The sequence below is a fragment of the Telmatherina bonti genome, assembly GCF_933228915.1.
Source record: "Telmatherina bonti genome assembly, chromosome: 4".
Lineage (NCBI taxonomy): Eukaryota > Metazoa > Chordata > Actinopteri > Atheriniformes > Telmatherinidae > Telmatherina > Telmatherina bonti.
Window position 1 is genome coordinate 13,917,704 of NC_136622.1, and position 22,337 is coordinate 13,940,040.

Below are 22,337 nucleotides of genomic sequence, written 5' to 3' on the forward strand. Positions count from 1 at the left end.
TTCTCTCATAATGCACAGTCACAATACAAAATGCTTTATATAGTAGATTGTTTCCATAAAAAATAATCCAATATAATTTATAGCATTACTCTGCTGCTGTAATATGTGTCCTATCTTTTCTTCTGGCATTGTTACAATCTTTATGTACAAGGAAATAAAGTATGAAGTGAACCAATGTTAACCACATTTCAGTCACCAAACAATCCCTTTGTTTACATCATCCTAAAACTGATTACAGTACTTTTTGCGAACACTGATTGGACCAATCGTTGTGCTTTTCTTAATACCTACAGTAAACACAATAGTTTTAAGACAACATAAAAGCCAATTTTAAAAGTCAGTTAACATTTAAGTTAACAGAAGGAAATCCTTCAACTAAAACATTTGCATTAATATATTAATAATTTAACAGTGATTCAATATAATAGCTTGTTGACTTGCTGCTTGTTGACAAACAGCCTTGTTTAGTTTGTTTATGCCGACATCCTGATTCTGATTAGCTAGCTTTATTCCCACCATCCCTTGCACTCCCTGATGATTAATGTAATAATTCCTGACTTTATGAAAATCAATACACTTAAATAAAATGTAATACACAAGCAGGTACATTTAAAAAAATGGCATGCCATTGGTCCTTTAAATACTGCTCAATATGTAGGCTGGAATGCTTTTAGATTCTAATACCTGATATAGAGTAAGTAAGCGATAAAAACGCTCCTTCTGGACACAATAAATAACTATCCTTCATATAGTGCAGTAATACAGTACTCACACTAAACCTACAGTAATTGCACAGTAACCACATGCAATGGGCTAAAGGAAAAAAACAATACAGCCCCCTCTTAGCATCTTTTCATCTTTCCCTCTCAATCCCTACTTCCATCTCGCTGTCTACTCTTTGACTTTCTGCATCTACTCAAGCGGTTATCAAACATGAATACCAGCATAGTCAAGTAAACTACATCACTTGTGGTCCAAACACTGAGCCCTGGGGAACACCAGCCCACACGGACAAAGAGAGCTCTCTGGAGTTTGCAGTCCAAGGCAAAGTGGATAGCATCTGCACTTTAGATGACAGTCAGCTACAGGTAGTTTGGTTATTCCAGTTAATATTACAAGCTCAGGTATGAGCTATAACCACTGTGGACACTGTCTGTATGAGGCATCCTTGTGTTCTTCTGTTTTGAATTATTTGCACCAGTTGTCAAGTATTTTATGTAAGACTTATGGAGGAAGACATCCAACACAGTTTTGCTACCAGGGAGTCTACTTCAGCGGAACAGTTTAACACTAGTTGTGGGTCCTCAGTTGCCAAAGTCTTGTTGCAATTCGCATGTGGGGACGTATTTGTTTTCTGAACAGTCTTGCTTAGTTTGTGCATCGCACTGAACACTCTTATTATGCTGGAATGATCCTTGTTTGACTTTAGGAAGGGGTGAGGCAACAGTCTTTTGACTGGCAGTGTCTCTTAAAAGGTAAGAGATGGGATCTTTTTTTCTGATGTTCCTCTAAACAGCTTCCACCTCTGCATTCTTCCTCGGTGTCACGAATCCTCTGGAGAGCTCTTAGAGTTCTCCATCTGAGGGTGGCAAACACAGCTTGAAGAGCCTGATGAGAAGAAAAAAAAACATCTAATGAAAGGGATCTGCTTTGTTACTCTATGACTATAATGGAACAATGTTCAGAAGACATTGGCAGAGCTGGATGTAAATGTTTTTTGTTTTTTTTACCTTGGCGCTGATGGAGGCATCTGGTCCATCACCTTGAGGTTTTTAGCAGAAAGTTCAACTCTTGCCCCCTGGCGGAGGAAAGGTTATACACTATCAGCTTCACAGTGAAAGGATTTTCATCATTACATCAAGCATTAGTCCATATTGTCCTAAATATCACTTAAAAATATATTTACTCTTAAAATGTTCAATTTTCTTCTCTGGGATCTTATGACAAAAAAATAATACCTCTTCTAAACCAGAAACTTCAACTTTAACTGCACCTGACATTTACCTGTTTCCTCATTATGTCCATTGTCTGCATGATGCATCGCGGCATGAGGCCATGGTTCCTGGCTAAAATCATTGCCTGCTCCAGTGTCACACTTAAGGTGCATCTGCAAAAACAGAAGTCAAATTTGATCAGTGCCTGGTCCTCTGGATTAAACACACACACACGCTGATATGGATGTCCACATTTGAATGCACAGGACACTTTGAAGGTGAACTAAGTTCAGACACAGAGGTAGGGTTGAACTTTTGAGGCTAAATGGTGCACATAATCAACTGTGCACTGTGTTAATCTTGGTTTAAGCAGACAGTCTGGTGATATGATACCAACAGTTTAATAATGCTGTGCCACACCGACCTCTGCATGCCAGTGCCACACATGGTAATGTGGCAGGCTCCCAGGCGGTTGCACAGCTCAGAGGACACACACAGCATGCTGACTCCTGAGGGGTGGCCCTGAGCAGTCGGACGCACGTTGACATAGGACTGCATTAGTCGACAGAGGTCGTCCAGTGTGTTGAGGGGTCGCAGCAGCTATGAAGAAGGGAAAATAAAGGTTGGAGTCGGTAAATTATTAAATGACTTTGAACCTGACTTCCACTGAGGTGAAATCAAACAATAACTCATGAGGCCATCTTGGCAAGTCATTTAAAGTACTACAGAATGATGAAATTGGTTGCTTGCTGATGTAGCTTCTTAATGTGCTACAATTTCGCAAGACAAGTGCCGTTTAATACATGATGATCAAAACACTGTAAAATAACAGTAATAATAATTTCCAGGAACCCAGGAAACCCAGGAAAAGGAACAAGAAACACTGTGACAAAGTGATATTAGTGTTCAAAAAGTAATTCAATATATCAATACAAGGAAAGTAGATTAAGTGACTTACAAGATGGAGTACAAGCAAAAATAGGGAGAAAGCAATCGAAATATAGCACAAAAAAAAGATTTATCACCACTTTTTTCAACTGAAAGACAAAACTTGGAAATACAATTCTCTAAATCAATACTATTTTCTATCCGATTGATTTAATTACTGGAGTCTATTTCAGCTACAGTCAGTTTGGGAACTAACACCACGGTTCAGATGTCAGCCTTTTATAATGTTGAGGTTAGTTGGAGTTAATGGGGAGGTCTTGGAGCTACTGAGGGTTTCCACAGGAGGGGATGGCAAATGCATTCATCTTACTTTTGAAATGCTTGGTTGAAGATCTCTAACTTCAAGGCCCAGTATCTGTGCTTGCATTTATATTCAGTCACAAGATTATATACAAAAAAAATGACTTACGTTACAAGAACAAGATATAATCTGGGTGATAAACGAGCAAATAAATTGTAGAAGAAGCGGTGAATGAAGATATACATCAATGTATATTTACCTGGTCTATCTTCATCGCTGTGGAGTTTGAGTCAGTGGGGAGATTTGACTTTTCCAGATAGAAAGCTCTGTTGAGACAAGGGCATTCAAATTACATTTTTTCAAGATTTTATTTGGTTGGAAAGCTTAAAGAACTTGTGACTCATTTTGTCAGAGAGCTGAGTCAGTCAGCATCTACAGTATCAGTTACAGAACACACTTAATCTTTAAGTGATGCTGCATGAATGAGTCATATCTCCACATACTGTTGAATCTGCACATATTTTATTATACAGTATATCATGACCACATTTAGAGGTGCTGAAAAAAGATTTCTACTTTACGAAACAATAAGCAAAAAAGCTTAATAGATACACACATGCTTTCATACATACTGAAATGAATTTAAGATGTAAAGCCTCTCAGAAAATGACTTTATTGTAACTTGAAGTTGGTCTAAAAATTATTAAAAGCTAAAACAACCAAACACAGGAGTTAAAAATACATGTGGATCAACTAATCAAAAGGAGTTTTTTAAACTCCACTGAATTTTAAAAAAAAAAAAAAAAAAAAAAAGTCTTAAATTTGGAAATTTGACGTTTTGATTTTGTCAGGTAAAGATGAAATATAAAAGTCTTATGTTAACAACTTAAATGATCTGCATAGTTTTTGCTTGCTTTTGCATAAGAGCAGGGTGGATCCTCTATAGGAACTGAGTATGTGATGCAGCGCAGCACAGCATACCTCAGTCTGCGGTAGTAGGCCTTGACCTTCTCTAGCGACACAGCATTGGTGCGCTGCTGGAACTCCTCCATGTCAAAATAGTCCTGTTGGGAGACTCCGTCTGGACGCTCCAGAGCTGGAAAAGATTACAAAATTAGTTTTGTTCGATGCCTATGTGGTGCAAATGTAAAACATCACAGTTTCGGGACTGATCTATCTGCTTTATGCTTACAAAAAATCATTTTCGTGCAATACTGAAATACATAACCAGAGCCTAATCTGCCCATACCCTTGACATTAAAATAATACCTTATAGAAAAGTGTGAATTTGTCTAAATGCCCTCACTCTAGGGGGATTTTGTTCTCATACCCATGAGCAGGCACAAAAACTTTAATATAAGCAATATCACAAGGTGCCCCTCACTGTCCCCAGCTTGCAGGTAATATTGCTATCCACTAGGTGGCGATGTTTAGTTAAACTCGACCATAACTCAAAGGCTGTACTTTGTACCGCACTTTATTGTATAGGAGACCAATATGAGCCTTCTCATTGGATTAGTCCTCCAGCTAGCACTTAGAACTGGAAAATTAATGGCTTTTTAGGCACCCTGGCATGATACATAATGCCTTTCATTCATACTAAACAAAGTGAGACTGATGGAGTGCTAAATGGAGGAAAGCACAGTGCAAAGGTGGAATTGACCAATAAAAGGCTTCAGTCTAACTTAATAAAAGCACATAAAGTAATCAGCAAATGTAAACATGTGAGAGGCTGGAAGTGTGTACGACACACTGAGTATTTTCAAATTATTCAAGCTTTTGTGTCATGTGTAAGAATGATTCTGTTTTACATGTTATGAAAGCTAAAATGCACATCCTACCCAAAAAAAGTTTTTATTATTTTTTTTTTTTATTTTTTTTTTTTTTTTAACAATAAGAACAGCTCCTAAGAAATACAAATGTTGAAAATAAAATGAGTTTATTTTTAACATAAAATAGAGGGAATAACAGCCCTACTTTCTAATTACTTTTTTTTACCAGCTGGCTCATCTCCTTCAAATTCTATTGTTCCCCTGTCCCAGTTTACCCAGTCTTACCCCTGGTGAAAAGGACGGTGTGGAGCTTGAGGCTGCCTCCATTTTGCAGCCGACTGGGTAGCTCATTGAAGTGACAGCTGTCCAGGTAGAGGGTGACCCTCAGGGCCTGTCGGCTGCCCTCCACCTGGTAGCATACTGGTGTGTCTGCAACACACAGACAGCAAACAAGATAGCAAGTCAGAAAGTGAGCAGCTAAACCACCTCCGAGCTGCCCTCTGTCACTTTTAAAGTAGGCTAAAGTCTCAGTGGCTTCAATCACAAATGACTATACACACAATATTAAAATCACAATTTATGCAAATTTACAGCTAAAAAATTCTTAAGCCTTCAGATCTCATTAATTTTCAATACTTTGACCTTAGTTTTAACATATAAATCCATAGCAGTGCTATCTGCTTATCTGTTGACATTTAGTACGCGCATAGATTTCTATAACGACACACAGATTCTGTTTTTTAAAAAGGAAAAATGTTTGCCATTTTAAATCGTTGTACAGGACAAGTCAAAAGAAGCTTCCTGACTTTATTATGTGCTACTGACACAGAGCTCTGTTGTTATTTGACTTTAATACATTTCTGCATCTAAAACAGCTGAAATTGAAATTTACCTGAATCTACCATTTATAAAAAGAGCTGCAGATTTCTTTCAACAAACAGTACATGACAAGTAAGAATTCATACACCTGAAAGTGATTTGGGCAGAAACTCCCCTTATGTTTTCCAGCAGTAAATGAAAAAAAAATGACCTTTGCAATGCAACCTTTAGGGTCAGCGCCCTCTCCTAGAAAACCCATCAAGCCATAATCTTGTGGAATTGATTGTGATGCTTGAGGCTGAACTTAGGTGCCTCACCCTGTGTGGTGCTTACATGTTTATACCTTCAGCTCCAAGCTCACTGTAGATGCTATTAGCAAATCAATACTGTCCAGTGGACTCTGACGCCACAAACCACCCACCTGCACTGCAGCATTCTCAGCTGATATGCAAATTCAGCAAATACACTCTGTCCAAAACAATTTTTACATCAAACCGTACAACATTGGGTCTGCACGGACATATACCGCTGCATGCATGTAATTTGCTCGGGACTATAAGTACATTAACCAATTTCTACATTTGTATACAACAGGCTTTCTGCAGCTGAGCATAAATCGACAACAGCAAATTTCTGGCTCACACACAGCTTTTCCTTTAAAAATGGAAAGTGCACGTTATGCTTTTCCTTTGGAGCAGCAATCTCTACAGGCCATATTGAGGCTGCTGAATAAAAGACAGATTCAGGATGAAGGCATCTTTGTCTGTACCCAGTCGCTGAAGGTACCCAGTAATCTGCACTGTGTATATTAAAGTTATTATAAGGCATAATGCACCCAAGTCTTACACTTTCCACACACAATACCTGCAAAAAAACCAGAGGGAGCATCCTCAGTTCAAAGCATTGCACCATGATGTTGTACAGTGCTTACTCTTACATAAATACCTTGACTTTTACTTGACAGAAGTTGCAAGACAGGAACAGCACAAGAGAATAGTTTTTCCACTTTAAACCATAATCTATGTGGATGTACAAATATCATGCATCTTTAAATATTTAAATAGACTATTTTTTCTTTGTATGTAAGAATTCTTCAACACTTTTCATGTGTCCTGGTGTTTGAATGAACCCCAAAACATCTCGTCAAGGAGGGCTCATGCTGTCAGTGATACAAAGAATATGAAGATGTAAAGAGACTGTGTGCTCTGCCCTTGTTTGGAATGATTTATGGAGCCAGTATAGTGTTGTTTAAACTTCCAATTCAGAAGCTCTCCAATGAAAAGAAAATTAAATCTGGAACGGCTGAAAGGCATTTTCAACATCAATGGCTTCCATACATCCTCATAACAGAACTTTATTTAGGGTTGCTTAAACCATACAGCTGCTCATTAGCAGCAGTGTGGTTTGAATGAGCAAAGTCACTCTTTGTTGATGGAATCTCTTACTTGCGACTAGACACTCATCCTCCAGTTGCCTGAAGAACACAGTGACTTTGTCCAAATCCAACAGGGCTGCCTTGGTATCCTCCAGCATGGTCCGTTCGTCCTTCTGCGAGGAGAGAAAAGAAGCTTAAGACTCGAACCAGGAAAACAGTTTTTATAGTTTTGAATACAGCATAAAAAAGCCAGACTGACCCATAGACTCAAGGAAGTAAATATAACTTAATAGGCACAGTATTTTGATGTTTGTTAAAGCTAGGTTAAGTTTTTCATTCAACAAAGGAAAAAAAAAAAAGGGAAAAAGAAAATTTAATCAAACTATAAACCAGGAATGTCCAAAGTCGGCCCTCGAGGACAGCTGTACTGCAGGTTTTTCAATGTATCCATGTTCCAGCACACCTGGCTAACATTGTATGGATCCAGCAGCCTATGAAGTTCTGCACAATGAGTGAATAATTTCATTCAGGTGTGGCGAAGCAGGGATTCATGGAAAACCTGCAGGATTGTGGCCCTCGAGGACCGGAGCTGGACACCCCTGCTATAAAACCACCTAATTCACAAAATGTTACAACATTACTTCTCACCAGGTGTGGAGCTAGTGTGGACTGGAAATGCAGCAAAACCCCGATGACAGATATCTGTTCCAGCCACTTGCGGCTGGTCTCCTTGCTGTCTTCCTGATACTCGCCGGCGTTGTTGAATCGTGACCGCAAGGCAGTCAGCAGCTGCTCAGCAAGCGTGCACAGGGCACCCGTCGCCGCCTGGCAGAAGATCACATCACGCCGCAGCTGCAGAGACGTGTCTGGGGTTGGGGGGGAAGACAGCAAGGAATAATAATGTTAGGAAATATTGGAGGGAGACCAGAGGTGATAAATGAGAGATTATGGGGAAGAAAGGGGAGGTGAAGGTAGTAGGGGTAGAGATAGGGGTGGGCTTGTGCAGCAGAGAGAGGTGAGCAGAGTAAAGGGCAGGACTGTGTAGCCTTCCTCAATATTTCTCATGTCCTGAACAGATATTCTTTATTTCATGAAAATGACATAGGAGAGGGGATTTTTTTAGAACATTTTTCTTTAATAGTGTTAGAAAAATCTGAAGGATCAATGGATGTCTTGTAAATCTGGTTTTAAATTCAGCCGATGACGTTTGCAAATCACCCTAAATTCTTTCCGGCTGAGAAAGTTTTCCGTGAAGTCTCTGTGCACTAAAATCCAGAGGTGGATTCTGCAGCCACTGTGCTCTGCGTGTGAACACCTTTCAGTTTAAGCACTGACCTGTGCACTTAAGCAGAGCCAGAAGAAGTTGGTTCTTTCCATCTGTTGAGGGAGAAGAAAAACAAAATGGAATGACTGATTGTGACCATATACGATCACGCAGCGGGAGTGTATGCATGTATGCTCCTCTCACCATCTACAAATCTCTGCAGGCTCTCCACCAGGTTTTTGATGGAGTTGGGCAGGTTCCAAGGGTCCTCCTGGATGTTCTTGTGGATAACGTATCGGCACCGGGCAGTCCAGTCTTCCGTTTGGCGAAACTCTGATCACATGACACCAGAAAATGTGTCGCTTTGTAGGCTTGTTGTCAGAAGCATGACGACACTGCTCACAAGCAACAAACACAGACACAAATATGTACCTGGCTGGCTGTGGTCAGAGTGAAAGTGCTTGGTCTCTTCACAGGCTTTAGTCATGACGGAGCCTTTGAGGAGGCTGTTAATTGAGTCGACCTGTGTGTAGAATTAAAATCATACACATAATTATCAGAAAAGCTATCACCAATTTGTTTTTCTTTTTTCTGTCCCATTCCTCATATTCTACATCTAGTTGTTTTTTTTTTAAATCATTCACATACAGACAGCCAAACTGTGAACTGGTATTCCACTAATAATAACAAAACTTGTGTTTGCAGCACCCCTGGGCTGATGTTTACAAGAGCAGAGAGCAAAAGCAGCCAAACTCGCTGCACTCCTTGGAGAGTTAGAGGACAAGCTGGCAAAATGAGGTGAAAAGATGGATGTGTGTTTTAAACTTAGTTCATGTATCTGTAAGGCCACAATGTGTAGGTCTTATGTGGAAAAAAAAAAGGAAAGAAAGAAAAAGGAAGTCAAGTGAAAGACGAGAGAAGAGTCTACTCCTGAGCCAAGAACAGAAAGCTGCAAAGAGGTAACTAAACCCAGATGTTGACTGATTATTATCGCAGTGATCTGTTTCAAATGGTTAATGCTGACATGCATATGTCTGGTTTTCCCACCCTTTTCATTTAGATCTCTTTGAATAACTTTTGGGATGAGAGGAAGGTTGGGGTTTTCAAGAAGAGCTGAGAAGTCAACAGAGTGTTCTACCACTCAGAACATAAAATTTCAGAAAAAGTCCAAACTGAAGTCAGAACCCACCTGGTTGAAGAGGTGCTCGAGACAGCCGTGCAGCTTGTCCTGTTTGTCGGAAGGGATCCTCATGTCACATGGCAGCTCATCGCCTAGCAACCAAAAAATCATCCAAAAAAAAAAAAAAATCTGACAATTTGTACTGCTGTGTTTATTTTTATTTGAAATTTTGCACTTTTTTAAAAACATTTTCTATCCTTTAAATTCCAATCAACGCCTTAGATTAGAGAGGAAAAAGCGCAATGAGTCATTTTAACACAACAAGTGTGGGCTGTTAAATTTTCATAAAAATAAAACAAGGCGCTAAATAGCATTCGACACATACTTGGCTTACAACAAGAAAATGTCTGAGGTTATTATATGTGTCTAAAATAATAAAGTCTGCCCGCAGTCACAGTGCCCTGTAACGCTGGCTTCCATACCGCTTTTTCTAGAGCAGACTCTACCCAAACACTCAATATGAAATTTGAAAAATAAAATTACTATAAAAGAAACCATGAAATCTTTATGGGTGATTAGACAAAAAAAATTACCTGATCCCATCTCATCACTCCCCAAGTAAGAACTGTTACTTCGCACACTGGTGTAGGACAGAACGGAGTCTCTGTTGCTGTTACATTCACTGCAAAAATGCACAAAGACACCATCATTTTGCATTGTAAAACAGAAGGCTCAATCAGTTCTGAAACCACACAGAATATTAGGAAAGCAGCATCGTGTAATTATGCATCCGATTAATGGGTCTGATGGTAAATGCCTTTTATTTTTATTTTACTGTTTGTGAAACCACAAGTAATTAAACGATCTTCACAACAGCAACCACCACTGTTGGTTTACACACAGAATCATTCACTGAATGTGGCTGCATTAGATTTCCAAATATTTGACTAATAACCCACGTATGGATTAGAACTGAAAATGTACCCACTTATTTACACAAATACTTTCATAAACATGTCTTTTGAGTTCACTTAAGTGTCTATTCATGTGTATTCATTCAGACGTGTGTGCCGAGACAATTCCTGTCTTCTACGATAGTTTAGTAAAATTACAGCCTGACATTTCTCAACATACATCCACATGATTCAACATGATTACTGAAAGCATGTGGAGGATTTATGTGGAATCAAATTATACATGGCTTAAAGTGAGCAAACTTAAAATCCCCTAAGAGGTGCTCCGAATGATTCACAAGCTGAATTACCATGAAAAATGGCCAACAAGCGACTACGTGCTACAAAGCAACAAGAGAAGACAAAGCCACCGAGCTCTGTCTTCTTTTCGCTATTACCAGGTTTGGCTGGGTGACAAAGTGGGGGGAAGACGGCCTGAATATCACCTGCCTCACTTTTTACGTGTATTTATACATGTGTTTTTTTCCAGTAGGGTGTAGAGACCATAAAGCTTATAGAAAAAAAAAAAAGTGGTGAGAAAGTTAACGTGAACTTTCTGGAACTCTGTGTTGGTCTTCATTTTAGCACCATAATGCAACCACAACATCATAAGCTAAATGTGTGTATGCAAAGAAAATCTGCACAGATTTGCAGGAGATGTGCTGCAATGATGGAAGTATTTTAGGGTAAATATAGAGGCATACATATGGTTCCTGTCTGTTTTTGCTTCACACACACACACACATACAAACACATAGGAGGTGAATTCCAAATTTAGCTTCACACAATTGCTGCCAAAAGTGTGAGCACCGCTGAGATAATTATCCAGCCTGTAGTAATGGGTTTGGCTGGATACTAAACCAAACACATGCAGACACACACTGTGCTGACACTTTCATCAAATTACATTCAAAGTGGTATATTCACAGCTCTAACAACAGGTGAGACTACAATGCAGAGTGAGAACATGTTTCAACTGTGACCAGAGGACTGTAGACAAATCATTAATGGCTTCTTTCTTAAATTATCATAAGTGAGCCAACTGTGTAATTCTGCATGCAACATTCACAAAAAAAAAAAAAGACAATGAAAATGTCAGGAGGGAGGAAAACCACTTGAATTTAAAGTGTGGTGTAAATTGACATACTGTCCACATTTCATCACATCATCCGGCAGAAAATAGGCATGCCGTTTCCACTCTGAGTGGAATTCTTTTTGAGACAGCAGAATTAACTTTCTGGGCTGTTTGGCATGTCAGACATGTCAGGACAATCAATCACAGGAAATGCTTCCTGATACTCAGAGTGAACTCTAATCTGTCTCAAGTAGATCTGGACACACTCTAGATGTGTCTGGATACGAGACAAAACACTAAAACGGGCTTACACAAACACACTCGCATGCACACATCAGGGCCAGCAGCTTCAGAGACAATGCATCCATTTGAAACAAACACTGCTTTCTTTACCAAATCCTCTTTCTCTGTACAATCCACTCTGCATTTCTCTGCCTTTTATCATGTTTTTGTCCAAGTATGCATCTGCAGGGAGGCGACAGTCTCCCTGGTTCCATTTCTACCGTGTTTCTCTGACTGTATGAGGCCAGTGACCTCCATGTGTTGAGCTCTGCTGTGCTCTGTCACTACCTCAGGCTTTAAGCAGGAAAAATACAGAAGCACATTTCATCAAGTCACACACCACTGATTTGTCCATGGTACTGCTACTATTTTCCAATGGTCTTCAAAACCCTTAGTAAACACCTCCTCAGTGTGTGCATAGGTGTGTGTCAGAGTACCACGCAGTACATTTTCCTTTACGTTTTATTACGATGAGGTTGTTGCATTTCACATGGCGTGGCCTGGCCTTAATAACAGAGCGGGTGAAGAAGCCACACCCCAAACATTTGGCTCTATTACACACCAGGCCACCGCACCAACAACCAATAACTACATCTTAGTGGGTGGTGGAAGGTGGGGCTCAGTGAAGCTCAACCCAGTGGACCATGCACGCACACGTACCTTTACACAGAAGGATCTGAATGAACTCACAACAAATGACATAACCAGATCTGACCAAGACATTTTGAAGTCATTTTTAGTCCTCAATTCTGGTTAAAATGACAACATCTGGGATTAATTTCAGTCTCCAAAGAGAGGAAAATGAGAAGTATTGTAGCTCTGTGGAGCAGAGAGGGAGTTTGAATGTTGTTTATTTTTTAAAGAGGACCATAGGAAGAAATCCAGGTGTGAGGCAGGGATGTGTGCTGGGCCTTATTTAAATCTAATAAAACATTTCAAATTCATTGGGAAAAGAGAGACTATGTTAAATTAAATCTAAATGTTTGACTTCAAACTGATTCAAACTTAAGGGTTTGATATGATTTGATAATATTGATTCAGATCTTCAAAAGTTACCTGTAGGAGTCCCTGTAGCTCATTGTGTCATGACCAGAGTCCTCCTGGTCCTCTTCATTCACTTTGAAGCAGACTCTCTTTATGCCACCTTGCTCTGTTTTGTCCTGGTCACAGCCGTCCTCACAGGGGGCCAGGGGGGGTGACTGGTTTGGCTCATAGACTGGAGGCTCCCCACCCTCCCCTTGGGGCTGTGTAGGCTCAGTGATAGATGACAGGAGGCTAGAGGGTTAAAAAAAAAAAAAAAAAAGAACTTTTATTATCTGTTTTTTGAAGCAAATATTTTTTAAAGCCTTATCTGTGCAATGTCTACTAAAATAATACTTTTTTATTGTTATGTTCACATGACTATCTGTCCACTCACACTGTCACACCCCCTTGCTCAACAAACACAATATGTGTCTCCTTCTCTTGATGCTATCCTGGCTTCACTCCCTGTTCTTGTACTGGGCCTGGCCCATAAATATTTTGGGCCTGAAGAATGTTCCTTTTGTAAATCCTCTGCTTTAAACAAGGCAAAGGAAAGAAGGGAAGAAAAGAAACGGACAAAAACAGCCTCAAAAGGGCGATGTAGGATAAGAGCCCCTAGCTTTTAAACAGCAATGTCTAAATGCCGCCATGAAGGCTTTAGAAAAAAAAACTATTCACATTTTAACATCAGTGGACACTAGTATTTGGTAACAGGAGTTGGAAGTTAGACGTACGAATTTCTCTTAACGTATTTAAGATTTTTTGTTGGTGTTTTTCTGTCAAATAAATATTCATTTATTGATTTAAAAGGGAGATTGAACACACAAATATTACGTGATCTGTACTCACACATCTATTTGGGCAACATATTGCCTCATTTCCCTCACAGCAACATCCAAGCGGCTGTACAAGTAGATGTAAGAGTCCTGCGTCTCTGTGTCTTCCTGTTTGAGCAGGAAGCTCAGGCCGCCTTCTCCGTGGTTGCCCCGTCGACCGTCCATCAATCCTTCACCTCCACCCAAAGTCACCTCCTCGCAGCAATCTGTTTCATCCCCTTCGAGGCCGGTGCAGCTCCAGGAAGGAGCTCCCATGCTGGTCGTGCAATGTTGAGTGTGGGACATGGGGTTCAGTTGTGCTACAGGACAGGAAGAGGAGAAGAGAGGAGGAAGAGAGGAGAGGAGAGGATATATTTGTGGTGAAATAATGAAAAAGACCTCACTCTGACAATTCTATCCATCCCAGATGTTCTCGATCTATGAAGTAACACTCCTGTCTGTTCTCCATTTGCTCCTAATGGAAAACATCTTCTTTATGGAACTTGTCCAAACGATATGCAAAACAAAGATGTTACAAAGCTGTTTACTTGGGTTGAAAGCCAAACTAAGCTGCAAAAACGTGACATGTCCTAAAGCTGCAGACAGATTAAATCCACATGATGAACCCAAAGGGTGCAAACCCTAACATTTAATTCCTCCGTTTTTGTGTAGATTCCACATTTCCTTTTAAAACCCAAAGGATGTTCATTAAGTGAGGACTGACTGGTCATTTCCATGACTGTTGTCAGGTTGAGCTGCACATGTTTAAAAGAATAAAAGCTCAACATCTTATAAGGACAACTGCTGGGCAGATGTCTGACCGGCAGCTGGTGCATACAGAGAGGATGAAGACGAGCCGCCTCGCAACAAGGCAAGCAGTACTGTCTAGTGTCTAGACAGCTGTAATGAATTTTCAGCTTTGCTGAGAGTAGACATAGTTCAGCAGTTAAATCTACAGATTCTTAATTAATCCCAAGCTGTGTAATCATAAAGTTGGGCCATATAGAAAGATGGAGACGGATTTGTTTTCTGTTTATTCAGAAAGTCTGTTAATTTTTTTTCTTTTTGTTTTCTTTAGTAGCATATCTCACCCTATTTCCTTTTCTTTAGCACTTAGTGAATGATATATTTCCAACACTGGCTTAAAGTGGAACTATTATGTGCATTTCAGACTAATTTATTTTTATTTCTGAGACCAGAAGGGCTGGGATTGATCGAGTTATTGTCACAAATCGCTTTATTTACTTCAGACCGACCCTCTCCGTAGGCTGTCAGATCAGCCTGTGGGCAAAACGAGTGGATTGAGACTCTTCCGCATTAAGCCCCGCCTCCCGCCACTGCACTACATCGGGAGCGCGCACCACAACTGCTTTCGTCGTCATTGTAACATCTCATGAACAGAAGAATTAGGCTAATATGAACTCAATAAAAAAACAAAATAGAATGTCAACACACATATACAGCCCTACATGTTGGAACCTGAATCAGACCCTGAAAACGAAGTGGAAAACAGCAACCCACAGCAACGAATGCAGCAGGATGTCTCTCTTTGGTAAACTCACCAGACATCGTTGGAAATAACTTTATCCCACGTTTTTCACCCGCCTGATGTATTTGTACATGCCCTTGTTAACCAGTAGAAGGTAACCAATCACCGAACCTTATCCCCCGGGACGTCACAAGGATTTCCAAGTAGAAAAAACTCTCTAAAACGACGCGTTTTTCGTCGCCATGGAAACCAAACGGAGAGAGTGCTGGAACTCAAACTCAAACATGTGTTTAGGTGATAAAAAACAGTGTTGTTCACATGTCTGATGAGGATTCAACAATGTAACACTGTAGAAAGCTCAGAAAACTCCAAATACCATAATAGCACCCCTTTAAGGTAACATCTTGGATGACTATTTTCCATTCGTTTTAGCTGTCAATAACTTGAGTATGGTCTGGGCTGATGGAATATTAATGGTAAACCACTCAACTAATTTACTGTGGAAATCCTTGCTGAGACCTTATGGTTACTGTGGAAGGTGGCAGTTTGTGATCCCTTCTTGTTGCTGTGGGATTTAAATGAACATTGAGGGTAAGTAGTAAAAATTATCACTGAGCTGGGTGTTAAGTGGGTTAAGCTGCATCAATACGAAGGAAGTAAACCTCAGTGAAGCTTAGTTTAAGCAGCGAATATGTGACTGGGATGAGATTGTACTTTGTTAAATCTTCTTAGATTGGGGTGTGCAAGTCTGTGTAAAGCTTACCTTGGTCTGGGTCCAGACCAAAAAGAGAGTTTTTGCGCCCAAAACGTATACTGAAAGTCCTCCCAGCAGAGGTGGTCATTTTAGGATAAGAGACCTGCATCAAGTTGACCTGACAGTTGGTGGGAACAAAGTCCATGCAGCCCAGTGGGTGGGGGCGAAAGCCGGCCTGTTTGAAGGACGGCCACACCTTGTTCTTCAGTTCCTGGGCAAACTGGGTTCAAAAAGAAGGGGGAAAAAAGTTAAAGCAAAGGTATTTAAATCTGAAACAAGACTTTTTTCATTTTTAATTAAGGTCCGAGCCATACAAAGTATGGAACAGACCCTCTTGGTTTCCAAATGTTTATTGTCAGCACACTGAGCGCAAATACAACCCCTAAACACCCATGACAAGTTGTGAAATTTGGCACACACCACACGCCTGGTGAATGGTTCAAATCTATGGTTCACATAGATTAATACAAAAATGGCCCGACAGCGCCACCTAGAATAACAAAACAACCAAAAATGAGTTTGGTCCTGAATGGCTTCTTTGACTTAGGACAACAAAATTTGCCACATGTGTAACTTTACCAGACAAGCATAAAAGTCTGTTGCCATGGTAAGGGGGTGTCCAACGTCTTGGAGTTTAAGCCCAATTTTGACCCCATTTTGTCACTTTAAATGTATTGTATTTGAACAAAATAGTCTGAGATGATTCATGCGACTGACTCCAAATTTGTCAGAAGCTTTGCGACAAGTTGGCGACCAAACGCTACTGAAATCTTTTTAATTGGACAAACCGTGTTACCCTGGCAACACACAACAGAAATCATTCTGGCCATGAAACATGGTTTAATCATATCTCCGTAGAAATGCATGGGATCTGCACCAAAATTGACAGCATTAATATTTGTTAGGTCCTTAACACATTACACCATGCCAAACTACGCTAAACAGATGTATGAGATGGCTGGTGAGGGCAATTAGGCTCGGAACCGATGGATGTCGCTTGTGGTTTTAATCGGGGGTTTTTTTGTTGTTTTTTTTAATAGTAGTGTTGTTGGAGGGACCTAACAAGGGGTTCAAACTAGATTAGCCATTTCTGCAGCACCTTTCAATTATGTATAACGAAAAGCACACATAAAAAATTATTGTTTTCCATAGAATATTTAATCTGCCGAATGGAGCATGGAAGTTCCTGTATATTTTAAAGATTATTACAAAATTACTTTGATTGAATTAGTATTTTTTATGTAGCATTAGATAACCCACTTAGCCCAATAAAGGGTCATGGGGAAGCTGGAGCCTATTCCAGCAATCATCAGCCAGGAGGCACGGTACACTCTGAATGGTTGCTAGTCCATCACACTCACATTCACTCCTATGGACAATTTGAGTGATCAATAAACCCAACTTGCATGTCTTTGGATGGTGGGAGGAAGGTGGGGTATCCAGAAAAAAAAACTCTACACAGATTACTTTTTACATCATATGTAATAATTCCTTCATACTCTTAGTCATATTGTAATAAAAGAAAATTTAAGTGGCATTCAAGGGGTTTAAATCCTGAAAAATGTTTCAGGCATGCTCTCTAGTCAGCAGTCCTGCAGTCAGAGGTTGTTTTTCCAGAGGCTGCAAATTGTGCCAATAGAATATAAAGACATGAGAGAGTGAAAGACACTGGATTTTCTTTTGTAAATAACTAAAAAGAAGTGATCTTGTGAAAATCCATGCCACAAAAATGTAACACAGCCAATGATAGCCAACCAAAGAAAAAAAAAAAATCAATCAAGACATCAGAAGGGAAAAACGGTTATACAAACCATGAGGAACTGCTTAATATTAAAATAATAATAACTTTAAGGTATTTCTAATAGACCAACTTGTTCAAAGCCAATATTGTCAGAAGATGACTGGAAAGACGTCTAAGTTAAATGACAGACATATCAGTTCAGTCACTAACAGTGACACCACTGTTTTAAAAGAATGGTGGATATTTTGGCTTCCATTTGAAATCCTAATACCTGCTGATAGCTGCTGATGCGCCGTCTTATACTCTCCAGCTTGGTGTCACAGATCTGTCTGAACTCGTACTGCGGCATGGTAACGACCCGATCACTCTGGGAGATGAGCTGGCTGCAGTTACGTACAAAGAGGCTGTCATCGCCTGAAAATGCATCCAGGATCTGTAGAGACAAGAATCACTGTTAAGTATGCATCTGTCCTACTTCAAAAGTTTAGAAATTTGATTTGCTTTATTGCAGTCAGTGAAGAAAGAGGATTTTTAGCAGCTGCAACATGATGAAATTCTGCTTTTCTTTTGGATAAACGTTCAGTTTTCCAACATTAATAACTGAAATCAATAGCAGGGCCACAAAATCCCCGTGCTTCTTTTAGATGCTTCATGATACGAGAGCGAAAGCTGAGAACACTGTTATGCACGATTATGGCAAAATTAAACAACAATTAGAAAATTACATGACTGAAAGCATGAACTATCCTCCTGAGGTGCATCATCTTTTCAAGTCTTTACACATAAACAATACATTTCGGTTACAAAACAGAAAGCTTTCGCTATTTAATTACCTTAGCAGTGAGGATAAAACAGCCTTTGGGCTCCACTATCTTCTCCAGGACATGGCTCTTGATGCCAGCCGTGCTCACATATTCATAAACCACACCGTGTTCCAGGTAAACATTATCCACTGTCAGGCTGACCAGAGGCAGCTCATCACAGAGGGAAAGTCTGGCAAGCCTGTTGTCTGTAATCATCATTCCAAACATATTAACTTTTCTATTTTATTTGACAGTCATTTAGCAGATGCTTTTCATTCGTAAAAAATAATTTCATTTATTTTAAGTAGAGACTGAACTTTTTAATTGTCATAAAAACAGAAAACAGAAAAAAAAAAAAAAAAAAAACTGTTCTTGGGAGAAAATATATGAAAACAGTACATGCATAACAAATCTGATATAGAATAAAACAATCTTATTGGTTATGACACATCTAAATATGTGAAATAAATAATAGGTGGTCTTAACATCTGTGTGTGCTTACTTTGAATTGAAGCCATTTGTTTACTGACGAGGTGGCTATGACTTCGTTTTGAGGCCAAATGAAAGTAGTATTCTAATAACATTTTCATGTGATGGTTTTAGCAGAGACAGTTCTGTTTTCACCATGATGAGCCCCTAACCGGCTCAAATTTCATTTGCTGCCATGAAATCTAAATAGTACTGCAACACAATACAAAATATTTTTCAAAGATTCATTATTGATCATGTAAACTATGCCTACCACTAAAAATAATGAATTCTGGTGTATTTATAGACAGATTCCTCACCGGTTCCGTTCTCCTCTTCATGGTCAGAGCCGTTCTCCACCGGATAAGGCCTGAAAGGGCTCGCCTTCTCATCTGCACCTATTTCTCTTTGTAGCTCCTCCACATCCTCAAAAGCACGATACACCCAGTGACACTGTGGAAAACAGATTATTACTGCGTGTAATCCAGATGTGAGCAGTGGAGTAAAAGGTGGAATATTCTGTCTCATATAAGCCAAAAGCATAAATTAAATGTTTAATTAAGAGTGAGGGGACATGATAAAAAGAAGTAATAGTGGTATTTTTATATCTAACTATACTGGGTGAGTACATTCTGTACACAGAACTGGGAAAAGAGAATTCTACTTGCCCTGTGGATACAGACATTTTACACCCATGATTGTACTTAAGACTGACTGAAGCTATTTGGATTTGACAATGCAGGTAACCACATCAACATCATGCTGGTTATTTATCCTACCATTAAATGAACCAGCACACATGCTGAAACTGGGTCAAAATGGGACTGCTTGAAAGGACCCGTTCAGTAGACTGGAGCAAAGGGGGATTTGTCAGAGGACTAGGCTAAGCTAAATAAAACAAAACACTGTTTTACTCAGTAAGGAGGACACCCTGCTCTGTCTGCAGCCTTGTGAAATACTGCCTGGAAACACAAAGTGCTTCTACAAGAATGTCAAAACAAGAAGAGATTGCAGATTTGACACTGGCCATGCGGTATAGAGAATGAATAAGATCTAATCATGACTTTCTGTGTTTAAGAATCCAAACGTAACATTTCTGGCAGAGAAACAGATGAAAACAGATAAGCTGTTAGTTGGCTGCTTGTTTGCTTTTTAAGCTTCCAGGCAGGGCTGCATCTTGGGCTGAAAAACTGTCAAATCATCATGGAAGTGGTCTTCAGCACACAAGTAGCAACTAGCTCACACAGGAGACCATTCAACAACCTGCTGATAAAGAGGAAATGAAGAAATGGATTTTAATTTATTTTTTCTTTGCTAACTTGTGGCAAGGCAAGTTTAGTTATATAGCACAACTCAACAACAGGGTGATTCAAAGTGCTTTACAAAGACAATAATGGTAATAATGTTTTTGAAAACATCTGTGTCACTCATATTTTCTAGGCTCTTAGCTCTCTGAATGTGACTTTAAAGAACTATCCAATGATGAAAAATCTGATCAGTTCACAAAAGCTACTTCCAATTTGCTCATTTTTCACATTGCATCCTCTTTTGAACAGTTTGGCACACACAGGACTGCAAAACTTTCTGTTACATGTAATGATGATTGGAATTACATATTGTGCCTAATAAAACACTTATGAATACAACAGCTGTAGTGAAGAAATAATGTTATTTTTTGTGACCTCACCGCTTGGGGTGGCTCCTGGTGTGTGTTTTGGGCTGTGAAGTGCTCCAGGACCTCCTGAAAGTCACTGTGATTGACGTTATCGCCATTAACTTTCAGGATAACCTGACCAGGCTGAAGACCCGCCCCTGCTGCCTCCCATCCTGTAATAAGTCAAAACAGCAGGGCAGAAAAAAGTCAAAGGGTGACAGAAATCTAGCAGGGCTACAGTATATAAACAGAATTAAAAATGATCTACTAGCATTGCATGTCGTTGGACATATTTTCTTTAAAAAAACTAAATTGTTGAAATAATGTCATTTACATCACATTTTTATTTAATTTCTCTACATTTTAGAATTAATTCCCACTCAGATTTTATTCCTTCAGGAAATGCTAAATTACTAAAATGAATGTCCTAACATGCAGTCTCAAGATACAAATGATTTTACAGCTTGGAGGTCCAATCAACACCTTCATCATCTTCCTTTCTGATCTAAATATACCAGCAACGGCTTCACTTCTAGTTAGGATACTACAAATGACCTAACATGTCTTTAAACAGCAGACAGGGAGAACGAGTTGGGAGCAGGAAAAAAGTGGAAACCTCACTATTAATTCAAGAAAACTCATACAGCAGAGTTAGATTCCTGAGGTAAAAGTGAGGCAGTAAACGGGCAAAGAGAGGGGAGTTCAAAGAGAAAGAAAGTTTAGAGACTATGATAAAAGACAAAGGATCGCATTCCTTGGCTGCACAAGTCACTGACTCCTCTTCTTAGTGTGTTTGTCCTCCTGCTCTGGTCTGGTTTACACACTGAGATTTACCCCTTACTCCAATTGGTCATAAATCTCTCATTAATCTATTTTGAGCAGGTCTAAGCAGTGCAAACATCTGGTTAAAAGACTGTTGAGACAGCTTGGGAGGAATGAAAAAACAAGGGGGAAAAAAAAGTCTGGTGCCTTTTATTTTCTTGCAACACTTTTAGCTCTGACCACAGAGCACAGACTGTGTATAAAGTAAGGATGTCTCAAGTTTTTTTTTTTTGTTTTTTTTTTACAGTAAAATTCATTCTGGTAGGGGTTTCAACCCTGACTGCAGGCTGTCTGCAGGCTGGTGGCCATAAAACACGGACAGAGGAGCAATAAAAGCAGGTGGTTAGTGGCTAGAGTTACCTCATCTTTCCCTTTAATTCACTCTGAATAATTTATCTTTTTGACACCAGAAACAGATTGAACACATTAACATGAACTGTAAACGTGTTTACAGAGCTTACATAGTGTTACCTTTAACAAAAACTGCAGCACATAATTGAATCTATACCAATTAAATTAACTTTATTGTCCCATGAGCTGTAAAATATCAAATTGTTAATGATTAGATGAAGAAAATAAACATTGCAATATTTTACCCTGAACTATTACATTTTGAAATGAATTTCATGTGACTGACAGCACTTCAAGAGCTGCAGCACCTCTTTGTTGTCATATTGTCTTCATTCATTTATTTCATCTGTCATTTCCCATGTGTTCATATCATAAGAAAAAAATCTCATACGATTCATGTCAGACACCTGAAAACCATGAAATGCTGCAGCAGCTGATTTGGCTCCAGAAGGGCAGCTAAGCCTGCCACTCACCTTTCCTGACAGCATGGACATGAGGAGGCACAGATCCACTGAGTCTGAAGGAGAGGCTGTCTGGGTTGTCAGGTATCCTCACAATCCTGGAGGATCAACAAAAAAAAAAAAAAGAAAAACAAACAAGTTAGAGGAGCTTGTGTGTATACTACTCGCGTGTG

General features: G+C 39.5%; 1 protein-coding gene across 1 annotated transcript in view; it reads right to left on the reverse strand.

The window, feature by feature from the left end:
• Positions 1 to 637: 637 nt before the first annotated feature.
• Positions 638 to 22,337, reverse strand: part of prex1 (phosphatidylinositol-3,4,5-trisphosphate-dependent Rac exchange factor 1) — a gene marked incomplete at its 5' end in the record, with an annotated part of 76,440 nt that continues 54,740 nt past the window's right edge. The window contains 23 exons of the mRNA XM_079239746.1: positions 638 to 1,608; positions 1,731 to 1,798; positions 2,005 to 2,107; positions 2,359 to 2,534; positions 3,193 to 3,237; positions 3,383 to 3,449; positions 4,105 to 4,219; positions 5,181 to 5,324; positions 7,160 to 7,262; positions 7,738 to 7,955; positions 8,425 to 8,466; positions 8,558 to 8,686; positions 8,786 to 8,876; positions 9,543 to 9,625; positions 10,067 to 10,155; positions 12,840 to 13,058; positions 13,656 to 13,941; positions 15,874 to 16,084; positions 17,877 to 18,038; positions 18,439 to 18,614; positions 19,197 to 19,329; positions 20,564 to 20,703; positions 22,177 to 22,262. Of these exons, the coding sequence (XP_079095872.1) occupies positions 1,566 to 1,608; positions 1,731 to 1,798; positions 2,005 to 2,107; positions 2,359 to 2,534; positions 3,193 to 3,237; positions 3,383 to 3,449; positions 4,105 to 4,219; positions 5,181 to 5,324; positions 7,160 to 7,262; positions 7,738 to 7,955; positions 8,425 to 8,466; positions 8,558 to 8,686; positions 8,786 to 8,876; positions 9,543 to 9,625; positions 10,067 to 10,155; positions 12,840 to 13,058; positions 13,656 to 13,941; positions 15,874 to 16,084; positions 17,877 to 18,038; positions 18,439 to 18,614; positions 19,197 to 19,329; positions 20,564 to 20,703; positions 22,177 to 22,262 (2,929 nt within the window). The 3' untranslated portion in view covers positions 638 to 1,565. The remainder of the gene's footprint in view (positions 1,609 to 1,730; positions 1,799 to 2,004; positions 2,108 to 2,358; positions 2,535 to 3,192; positions 3,238 to 3,382; positions 3,450 to 4,104; positions 4,220 to 5,180; positions 5,325 to 7,159; positions 7,263 to 7,737; positions 7,956 to 8,424; positions 8,467 to 8,557; positions 8,687 to 8,785; positions 8,877 to 9,542; positions 9,626 to 10,066; positions 10,156 to 12,839; positions 13,059 to 13,655; positions 13,942 to 15,873; positions 16,085 to 17,876; positions 18,039 to 18,438; positions 18,615 to 19,196; positions 19,330 to 20,563; positions 20,704 to 22,176; positions 22,263 to 22,337) is intronic.